This window comes from Taudactylus pleione, unplaced genomic scaffold (genome assembly GCF_031769625.1).
Source record: "Taudactylus pleione unplaced genomic scaffold, aTauple2 ptg000191l, whole genome shotgun sequence".
NCBI classification, from domain to species: Eukaryota; Metazoa; Chordata; class Amphibia; order Anura; family Myobatrachidae; genus Taudactylus; species Taudactylus pleione.
In genome coordinates, this window is record NW_028284593.1 from 130,375 (window position 1) to 141,304 (window position 10,930).

Sequence of the window (10,930 nt, forward strand, 5' to 3'; positions counted from 1 at the left end):
CTTATTGTTGAAGAATAATCAAGTTATTAGTAAGTGCACTCTCCAAACAGAAAACATTTGCAGTTAGTGAAAAATAACCAAGTCCAAACAAATGCTGACACTAAGTGGCATCTTCATACCTTCCTGATGTCCTCTAGGCTCTCACCATTTACCATACTGGCCACTTTTGGAGCTGGGGCATCTCTGTGAGCAGCAGCCCCATGTTCTCCATCCAGGTTTGGCTGTTGCCTTTGTTGAAACTTAAGCATTTCAGGATTTTCTATGATGGTATTGGGCAGCTGGGACTCCGTCGTGATGGCTAGACTTTTCCCATAAGTGCTTTGATGGATATTATTCTGTAATTGCATAACAATATGGAAGTAAAATAACGCATATGAAGTAGCGTGATGAAATTGCAACATTTAAAACAACAGAGGTTATATTATATACACTGTTACCAGCTGTAACATATTGTCAAAATACAGGATATGCAAAAAGGAGGAGTCTCACAGTACCTTCTCCTCCTCGCTTAGTGGGTCACCCAGCTCATCCTGTGAAAAATCCAAGTAAGCTACTGATCCATCCATGGAACATACCAATATGCCCAGGCCATTCAGAGTCCTGGAAAGCAAGCAGAGCACAGCTTTTGCCATTTGCGGTATAACAATGATGGGGAAGGAAAACAAGGATTGGGAGTGGTGATGCACAGAACACAGTGGCAGGATAAAAGCTTCTGTCATTTCTCTAGAGCTTCTTCTGTGAATTAAACCCTTGGGGCAGCAATAACTGGAAAGGCAAAAGTCTCACTCCTGTACTCAGCAGTGTTACACATGGAGTAAATAAACACCATCATCACCATCTGCACTCATCTACCATTTAGACAAAAAAAACGAAAGAAAAAGTATTATTTTATTGGGCTATCACAGATTTTACTATTAAAGGGTCATAACTGAAATCCTGTTAAATGGTATAAAACGTAGCCTTTATTTATTTGCTTAATATATGTATAAGGCAAACTATAACAATTTAAGAAAGTGAAAGCTAAAACAAAATGTGATATACTAATGTCAATGTATCACACATTTAATGTGAATAAAACAATAAAACTCTGCTCTTCCAAACTGCCCAATGCAATGGTAGAATAATAAGCAGTTAGGCATAGAAAGAAAAAAAATGTTTAACTGTTCAAGTTTGCTGTTAAAAAATTGAATGCAAAAAAACAAATAAAACATAATTGAGTATATGCAGTACCATGAGATGTCCATAATAGATTTGTCAAACAGGTCGTGGATTACCACCAAAGGTCTCTTAAGGCAGGTGAGCTGCAAAAAAATAAATATAAACCCCCCAAAAAATTAGACATTATTAGAAAATGGTCTGATGTTATGCTAGAACTTGTTCCAATAAAAGATAGACTTGTCAGTCATACAAGGCCCTAGAAACAGTCTCTGCAAATCCAAGACGTGCACACACACAAAAAAATAAAATATATTATATTATACATATACACACACACACACACACACACACACACACACACACACACACACACACACACATAGCAGCTAGATAACCAGCAAAAAAAAAATGTGGACTAAAAAAAAGCAAAGGAAAAATACTTTGTAGTGAAAGTAAAGCAAGATATAGTACTCAACAGAATAGTCCCATAATAGTATGATTTCAATAATGGAACAGAGGTGCCCTGAAATGCATATATAGATACATAATATAATATGGGCACTGCATTGCAAAAAGGAAACAGACTCACTCACCCACACAGACAGCGAGCGATCCTTGCTTCCCACCGCACAGCAGCAGTAAGGACAGCTTGCCTTGCTGGAGCTCCCATTCTTTTGTTTCTTTTTGAAGATTTTTGGGTTGAATTTCTGGAACAACAATACAAAGAAAGAGGTTTAGAATAGGCAAACTACTTTTGTTTTGTTTTTTTAAATACTAAACTTTAAATATTAGAAGTAGTAAAGCATATGGCAAGAGAAACACAAAAACTGCAGATGAATATAACATTCCATTTCAAAAAGGAATACCAAAGGTGATCTCACCACAACTGTGACAGCTTTTCGATGCCCCACAAAGTCCATGTTGGTTTTCCAGCCATCACGCTCAATAATCTGCGCTGTTGGCCCAGAGTTGTTCATTGCATGAGCAGATACCAGGTAATGTCCATCAGGAGACCAACTAAGACGCAACACATGGGTAGTCCCTCCACACTGTGGAAAGTGCATTGTGTAAAAATACTGTTTGACATAAGAATAAACGCCTGACAATCTTAAACTACAGAAAGGGAAATAGTTGTCCAACCTCAAAGTCTTCTATGATAGACAAGTTAAATGTCTTGTACCTCATCAAAGGGCTTGGTGATACTAGTTTCTTGCTGCCAGTCCATGGTCCTCCAAACTTTCAGACTGTGGTCATCGGCTTGGGAAGCAATGTACTTCCCCACGGGATCCCAGGTCAGTCCCTTCACTAATCCAGAGTGGCCCTTCAATGTAGCTATGATCTCTACAAGATTAGAGACAGATTATTGGTCAGATAAGTTTTAAAAAATATTTACATTGCAGTATTATTCATTTCAACCATTTATAAGGCTAATATTTTTAAAAGACTTCAAATAATCATTATAACAAGTGGGACTGTAAAGCACTGCATAGCCTGAAGAAGGACCCTCCAACCTACCCGGGAACTTCATAGCATTCCATATTACCACCGTGTTATCCACACTACAGGAAGCCAGCCAAGCATCATGAGGAGACCATGCCACATCCATTACATCTGAGATAAAAGAAGAAGGGGAGGGGGGCGGCTAAGAAATTTAAGATGAAGGTAAATCAAGGCCTAATTTTATGTGAAAATTGCAATTTATGTTGCAGGAGTTAGGAAGACATTTCTGCACCAACCCATGTTTTCACATCAGGTACTCACCTCCCGAATGACTCCTGAGGATGGAGAGGCAGCGCCATTGCTCTACATTCGCCAGTTTGCTGCTGGAGCCAAAAACAGTACTGGGTCCGATGTACCTGAGAGATGAGCACAAAGTAGAACAACCTCCTATATACTTCTGGAAACATCAAAGCATAGATCCTGCACACTAACTAATCATTTCTGGGTACTGTAACTCCTAGGATTTCATCCAATAATCCGTCATGTTTCTTCTTTACATAGGCCAAGGGAAATGCATCTGACACATACTGTACTACTATTCCAATATTAAAAGTAATCCTCCTGTCAGTACCATTGCTCAGTGTTCTCCATACTACAAACTCCCCTTATTCCTAATGTTTGTTCAGAACCTTCATCTATAAATCAGACTGATTAGGAAGGTTGTTAGAAGCATTCAATTCAGCTAATATAACAATAAAATAAATTTGGCTAATAAAAAATAAAAATAAAATCTATCTACAGGGATTAAAAGGGATTGAAACAATCAACTGCTTTGTAGATTCATCATGACTGACTAGGGGCACTTTGCAGCAGGTGTGAGACTATCAAGTGACGGACATCTGCAATCATGGGATACCTTCTATGGTCAGGGATAGCACTACTACAGCCAGGCCACATGGCCAATCACAATACTGCAAAGCAAACAGTAGTTTTCTGTCTGCTTTAAAGATTTCTGGTGATTAGTGACATACTACCTGGCTCCCTAGATGTGAATATCAACAAAAATAAAACTTTGCTTCATATTTGCCACACAACATGGACATATTTTCTAGAATATACATGCTGTCAAATAGAATCTCTTAATTGAGACATGTCAATTTACTCCAGCACAAGCCGAGGCGCAGTGTGGACAGTTGTCCTCAGCTCACCCTGATCTCTTCCACACCATGATGAGTTTGTCATCTCCTCCAGACGCTAAATATGCTCCATTGTTGGACCATCGCACGCAGTTCACACAGGCTGAAACAGAGTGTACGCAAAGATTAATCCAATTCCAAAGTGACAGCACGGCGAGGATAACGAACTGCTCATACTGTGTCCACTCTTCAAACGCTAGTCCCCATCCCTGGGTTGTTTGACACCATCTTAAAGTTTGCCTCTTGTTCAACCAAGAGGTGAGAAACCCCAGAGCAGCTATTTGCGATGTGGTCTGGTACCTAAATGGTTGTCCATCTGGCACAGCATCTTGGGAATACTCTCATTCTTCTCATCTTCCTCCTTAGCAACAGGTGGCATATTCCAGATAACAACTTTTCCAGAATCTTGCCCTGGAAACAAATAAATAGATAACTGATACTGTTGGATGCTTAAGGGCTGTTAGGGCTTCAGCTACAAAAAATTTTTTAAGCCAGTAGTTTGAAATACAGTTTAAAAAAGCTTCTAGATCTTTAAACACTGAGGGGTCAATGCGGAGTTGAAAGCAAGTCGGCCATAATTGCACCTGCACTGCGTAATTGGAACTAATGGTGCATCTCGGAGGCCAACCGCCACTATCTGTTAATATAACAGGTACCAAACTGAGTATAATCAGTGAGTACTTACACCAGCCCTATTCCTGGTGCAAAAGATCTATCAGAAATTATGCAAACACAAATCTGTAGACACGATGGCACTAAACTTAGCCTGCAAACAGCCAGTTACATACCTTCATCCACAAGTGGAGAAGTGACTGAGTTGCGTAGAATTCAGAATCTCCCATAATCGCATATGCTCAGTTCCAGACAAGGAACAGTGTGAAAACAAGCAAGATACATCTGTAAAACTGAACTCTGCATTAGCCTCTAGGGGCTCATCAAAGCCAGGCCCACTAACCGTTTTATAAATACAGTTCTAATATGTTATTGTGTTTGTTCCCAAAACGCAAAGCACTGCAAAGTATGCTGGCACTAAATAAATGAAGGTCCATAATGACTATTACAAAAACATTTTGTTGGACCTAAATCCACTATAAATTTGATTGAAAAGGAAAATGGAGCAGATCAGTCTACTGTCCTTTATGATTTTAGCAAAAAAAAAAAAAAGGATGAACCTCTAAGAATAAGTCAGGCTAAAACAGCAGCAGCAGGATATACTGGAAATTGTAGATCTATATAAAGAACCACAGGTTGTCTACCAAATGGTTAAACACATAATAGCAAGTAGTCTGAAGCTATAAACACACACATATACACACACGCATCCTAAACATGCTGCACACCTACAGCTTGAGATTTTCTTTTGCACCTCTACAACAAAACACACCTTGTCCTCCGGTAGCAAATTTTGTACCATCAGGATGAATGTCCACCGAAAAGATTGGTTTGCCTAGAAATAAAAATAAAGCAGCTTTGTTTACATAAAGCAGAGCATTCCAAATATTACAGCTGCTAATAAATAACTAAACATTAATTCAACCTACTGCATGTATACAAGGCAAGATGTTTAGGAACACAGCAAAATATATGGGTCAGACAAATATTGATCAGTGCTCCTTTGCATCCTGATAGCTGTAATCAGTAGCACTACAGGGCGCTGCACCATCCTCAGCAGGTGTCAGAAAGGAGGAGGCAGATGCCCCTGATATGCCGGTGACTATGGAGGTCTCTCCAGTCCAGTATTTGGGCAGCACATGCTGAACTCACATCGTGCAGTTAGGGACACTGCTGCTAGAGGTGTAACATTGCTCCTAGATTGCTCTGTGTTACGTGTCTGACCTCGCCCTTACCATGGTGGCTCCCAGGGGAGCCGCACACAGGTACCACTCACTGGCAGCTTCCAGGGGCACTCGCATCACTACATAACTCTGGCCGCTGACACACTGGCCCGTTACAACTTGTTCCCATTGGAGACCTCTCCAACTGCTGTGGCTCCCCGGGTCCACTCCATCCCGCCCGCTCCTCCCTCACCATTGTGATTAACCCAGGTGGGTTTCAGGAGCTTCATTGTCCCGCTGTGCCCGGAGCAGGCTGTCAGCTCCGGTTGCCCATTGAGGACCGGGGCTTTCCCCCGCTCTCTGTGCAGGCTGGTCCCCGCCGCGGAGCCGCTTCTCAGCGCCGCTCCATCCCGCTCCGGCACCCGCACCACCGAGACCGGAAGCCCGCGGGATGTTAGGTTTAAAATCGTCCTACTGGAAACATGGAGCTGAGAGCAGGCGTTCCTTGTTACAGCGCACGCAGGGAGGAGGAGGGTCACCGGCCGCCACTGACACGGGAGAACAATGGGCAGAGCCTGAGGGCAACAGCCTGATACCCCCAGGAGGCTGTTACCAGCTGCTCCACGTATTTCCTGACACACGTCTCAAGAAACAAATATGTCACGTGTCTCCTCAAGAAAAATACGTGAATGAAATGGAAATATTAGATATTTCATCTAAAGTGTGATGGAAGGGGAGATATTTTACTCTATGCACAGCAAACTTCCAGTCTGTCAGACAATGCACCTCTTGGCTGTTTGGTTATACGCTAATTCACCTATTAGTATGCTCATGTATAAACATGTGGAGAGCGCATTGGTCCTGATTCAGGGGTGCACACTATTGCAGCCATGACTGCATCTCTTTCCGCAGCAGGACCATGTCTTAATGCTAATGACGCAGCCAATGGGATTCGTACAGAGACACCCACCAGCTGCAGCGCTAATCTGCCATTTTGCGTATTAAGTCGCATCATCGTACATGGCACTAGTCTTATGGAGGTGCAGAATGTCTGCCTGAACATGGCCGCCGAAACCGGTGCAACTGCGACAGAAGCTGCAGTCACTGACAAGGACATGCTTTCATCTGGCTAGCCAACCCCCTCCCCATTATCACCCAGAAACGCCCACTGAAATTGCCTATCTTTGTGTTTAAATTAGTTCTGTGGCTTGTACCTGTAACCATCAGGACACATGCGCCGTGCAACTTGGACGCATGTGTAGACAGAAAACACCAGTCGCTTGCATGCTGCTTTCACTTAGCGTGCACCTCTGGATCAGGCCCAGAAACTCCATGCGGACAGCACCATGCCCCAGTGGCAAACGCAGGATTTTGAAAGGGGGGTTTCCAATACTTGGTTACAAAACCAATGGCAAAAATCTAAACACATACAGGCAGCACTCCTCCTCCTCCTCCTCAATAATCCAAGCTTGTTAATTCATTACTGTGCAACCTTTCAGATGCCTTGACAAAATATGTAATAAATGCATCTGAAAAGTGGCACAGAAATGGATTAATAAGCTTGGATTACTGACTACCCAAGGAGAGCACTGCCTGTATCTGATTGTATGAGACTGAGCTATGCTTAGAGCTTATTATATGCACTCAGGATATGCCCACCACGGGCCTAGTGTCCAACAACCCCGGTGGTCTAAGGAGGATTAAATAAGTGAAAGTGGGCGAAGCCGCCTAACATGGCGCTGGGAGAGGCTGCAGTGGGGAGATTCGTTTAGGTCTTTTCCTTTCCACCACTGCAACACTCTCCGGTCCTCAGCTTCTTGATCCTCAGCTTCTTGCTGTAGGTCCATCCTGGCCAGCAGCGCCTCCTATTCTTGGCCAGCTCTTCTTCTTTTCTTCTGGAAGTCTTCTTTCCTCCCTCTCTGCTCCTCTCCCTTTGCAGCAGCACACCTTTCCTCACTGCAGCCCACACCTCTCCTCATGCTCACACCTACCCTCCCCACAGCACTCACTTCTCACACCTCCCCTCCCCATAGCACTCACCTCTCCTCACACCTCCCCTCCACACAGCACTCACTTCTCCTCACACCTCCCCTCCCCATAGCATTCACCTCTCCTCACACCTCCCCTCCCCACAGCACTCACACCTCCCCTCACCACAGCACTCACCTCTCCTCACACCTCCCCTCCCCACAGCACTCACTTCTCACCCCTCACCACAGCACTCACCTCTCCTCACACCTCCCCTCCCCACAGCACTCACCTCTCCTCACACCTCACCTCTCCTCACACCTCCCCTCCCCACAGCACTCACTTCTCCTCACACCTCCCCTCCCCACAGCACTCACCTCTCCTCACACCTCCCCTCCACACAGCACTCACCTCTCCTCACACCTCCCCTCCCCACAGCACTCACCTCTCCTCACACCTCCCCTCCACACAGCACTCACCTCTCCTCACACCTACCTTCTCCTCACAGCAGCACACCCCTCCTCACATGACCACTCACCTCTCCTCCCCTCACTGCAGCACTCACTTCTCCCCTCACCACTCACCTCACGCCACCCCTCCCCTCAGCAATCGCCACAGCACTCTGTTCCCCTTACCTATACACACAGCCCCTCAACATTTGTACACAGACCCTCACTATTTGTACACACAGACCTTCACCATCTGCCTACACAGTGCACACAGCCCCTCACTAAATGATCTGCATACACACAGCACCTTACATCTGCTCTGTGTGTATGCAGATCAGATAGTGAGGGGCTGTGTGTTCTGTGTATGCAGATGATGAAAAGGCTGTGTGTACAGTGTATATGCAGAGCAGATGTAAGGTGCCGTGTGTATGCAGATCAGATAATGAGGGGCTGTGTATACTGTGTATGCAGATGGTGAAGGGGCTGTGTAATACAGCCCCTACACCATCTGCTTACACAGTACACACAGCCCCTTCATCATCGGCATACACACAGTACACACAGCCACCTCACCGGCATTTCTGCACATAGCCCCGCTCTCTCAGGACTCGCTTCGCCGCAGTGGTGTGCACCCTTCCCTTCAGGATCCCCGGTGGCACATTAGAATAGTGCGCCGGCCGCGCTGACCGACAGCCAATTAGGAGCGGTCACGTGGCCGCTATTGATTGGTTGCCGGCCGTGTGGACCAACAGCCAATTAGAAGCGGCCACGTGGCCGCTCCTGATTGGATGCCGGTCCGTGAGCCATGATTGGCTCGCGCGACTGGCGTTAGTGGACAAATTTGCCGCCGGGTCCCTTATTAAGCTGCGCGGCGATGGATCGGCGGGCAGGGGGAGCTTCTAGGTACTCGGAAACCCCCCCTGTGTGCGCGCCTGATGCCCTGAGGTGATACATGTGGCAGCAATGATAAGCAGTGCACATATCTACCAATGTGTTTTGGTGGAAAATCTCCCTGAAAGCACGTTTTCGCCGGATCCCTACAAAGGGTAAGTTCGCTAGATGTAACATGGAGGAACGGCAGCATACATCTCCGATATTTCCCTCTGCAAAAATAGCCCTCATAGGTTTCTATGGAGGCTGCTGAAGTGGAGAATTCCACATTCCGGAGCTTGGCATTTGCAGCTAATGACATCAGATGGTGTTAGCCGTTGTAGCCTACAGGCTATATTACACACACACAGTAAATACTTACCTTTACTCCCTGCCCCTACTTGGTCCCCTTCTCCAGTATAATCCATGGTCTTGCCTGTAAAACAAAAAAACAAAATCCACCCCTTGGTTTAGGTCCTCTTCAGTCCATGTAGGCATCCAGTATCTTTGTAAAAATAATAAAATGAAATCCTGAGTACAACAGACCCAGTACTGTCCTATAAGCAAAGTACTTACCGAATGAGGCTTCAGATGTGGCATTTCCCATAGAAATCTATGGGCGGACTGTTCACTGGCTGAAAGAGGCCAATAAGTGCTTCTCCCATAAACTTCAATGGTGGGAATGAACTCGAATAACCCGATGGTTCCCACCATTGAAGTCTATGGGTGAAGAGCTTATTGGCTGAGATATCGTGGGTCTCACCTCTCTCAGGCAATGAATAGTCCACCCATAGATATATATGGGAAAAGCCGTGGCTGAAGCTTCATTCGGGAAGTACTGTATTTAGAGTACAGTACTATTATCCATGGACATGCGTACTTAATTTTTCTATTTTGCCAAGTCCCAGGGTGCCTACTTGGAGAAGAGGACCGACCAGCGCCGTAGAGTAGGTGAGTATATAGTGTGAGTGCAGGTGAATGTGTATTAAACTAATACAATATTCGGTGTTTGTGTGTCATGTCTTTTGTTCAGTATTTCCTTTACATTGGGACTAGAGGTGCCAGCAGGTCCTTAGGTCCCAGGATGTCGGCACTTGCGGATCTCCAAGTGTCGACATGTTCATTTCAGCTTGCTGGGACCAGTAGTCCCACTATAAAGGACAATATTGATTTTATACACAATCAACTCCAGACTCACCGCTCAGGGTTGCGGAGGATAGCCCTTGGCTATCAGCCTGAGCATGGGATATACTCGGGAAGGTGGACCCCTATATTGGGGGATCTCACTTTCCGAGGAATCCCCGGCCTGGGCAGACTAGTGTGTAGTTGTACATTTTTTTGGCTGTAAGACCCCGTCAAGTGTGTCCACCTGCTGTGGCATTATACCCCCGCAAGTTAGAGCCCAGTGCTGTTTGTGGATAACACGGTGGACCCCTACTCATTTTGTCCCACATATTTCCACAACCAGGACTGGCTCAGAGAGCCTGGTGCTGGTTGATGAAAACACGGAAGGACCCCTACGTTTTTTTCCCCATTTTGTCACATCCAGGACCGGCTCATAGAGTTATGGTTATGCTTTTGGGGGGCCTCACGTCATTTTTTTAACACTTTCATTCCCTTTGTACACACAGAAGCCTGCACGGATCTCACAGATCTGTATACGTTACTCCTCTACATGCTGCTGCTCAGGCTAAATTCGCTAGCCTGAAGCAGGTATATTATTTAGCGTTTTTGTTTTTTTATTATTATTTTTTTATAACTAGTCTTGTGCAAGTTTTTAACTTGCTCTCTATTACATTGTGCAAGTTGTATGTTTTACATGGGAAAACATCTGGATGCGAGTTTGTACAAGACAAGAAGGCTTGGTCCAACTTTCATGTGACTTTGCACGTTCTTGCACTCTAGTACATCCAGCCAATGCAAAGTCGCATGTTTTTTGCCATAAACCTGCACGGTTTTAAAGTTGCACTCCATTACATTTCCGCCAGACACTCATGTATCCATATACAGTTACCAGAAACACATATTCATAAGTACATACATACACACATAAAGACACTTATATACAAAGATA

General features: G+C 44.9%; 1 protein-coding gene across 1 annotated transcript in view; it reads right to left on the reverse strand.

Annotated features, from left to right (window-relative positions):
- Nucleotides 1-6,159, reverse strand: part of HIRA (histone cell cycle regulator) — a 43,102-nt gene extending 36,943 nt beyond the window's left edge. The window contains exons 1-12 of the mRNA XM_088476655.1: nucleotides 5,823-6,159; nucleotides 5,179-5,241; nucleotides 4,095-4,205; nucleotides 3,807-3,897; nucleotides 2,920-3,014; nucleotides 2,674-2,769; nucleotides 2,339-2,499; nucleotides 2,040-2,207; nucleotides 1,752-1,865; nucleotides 1,231-1,301; nucleotides 495-600; nucleotides 120-335 (exon numbers count right to left, since the gene is read on the reverse strand). Of these exons, the coding sequence (XP_088332781.1) occupies nucleotides 120-335; nucleotides 495-600; nucleotides 1,231-1,301; nucleotides 1,752-1,865; nucleotides 2,040-2,207; nucleotides 2,339-2,499; nucleotides 2,674-2,769; nucleotides 2,920-3,014; nucleotides 3,807-3,897; nucleotides 4,095-4,205; nucleotides 5,179-5,241; nucleotides 5,823-5,859 (1,329 nt within the window). The 5' untranslated portion in view covers nucleotides 5,860-6,159. The remainder of the gene's footprint in view (nucleotides 1-119; nucleotides 336-494; nucleotides 601-1,230; nucleotides 1,302-1,751; nucleotides 1,866-2,039; nucleotides 2,208-2,338; nucleotides 2,500-2,673; nucleotides 2,770-2,919; nucleotides 3,015-3,806; nucleotides 3,898-4,094; nucleotides 4,206-5,178; nucleotides 5,242-5,822) is intronic.
- Nucleotides 6,160-10,930: the final 4,771 nt, after the last annotated feature.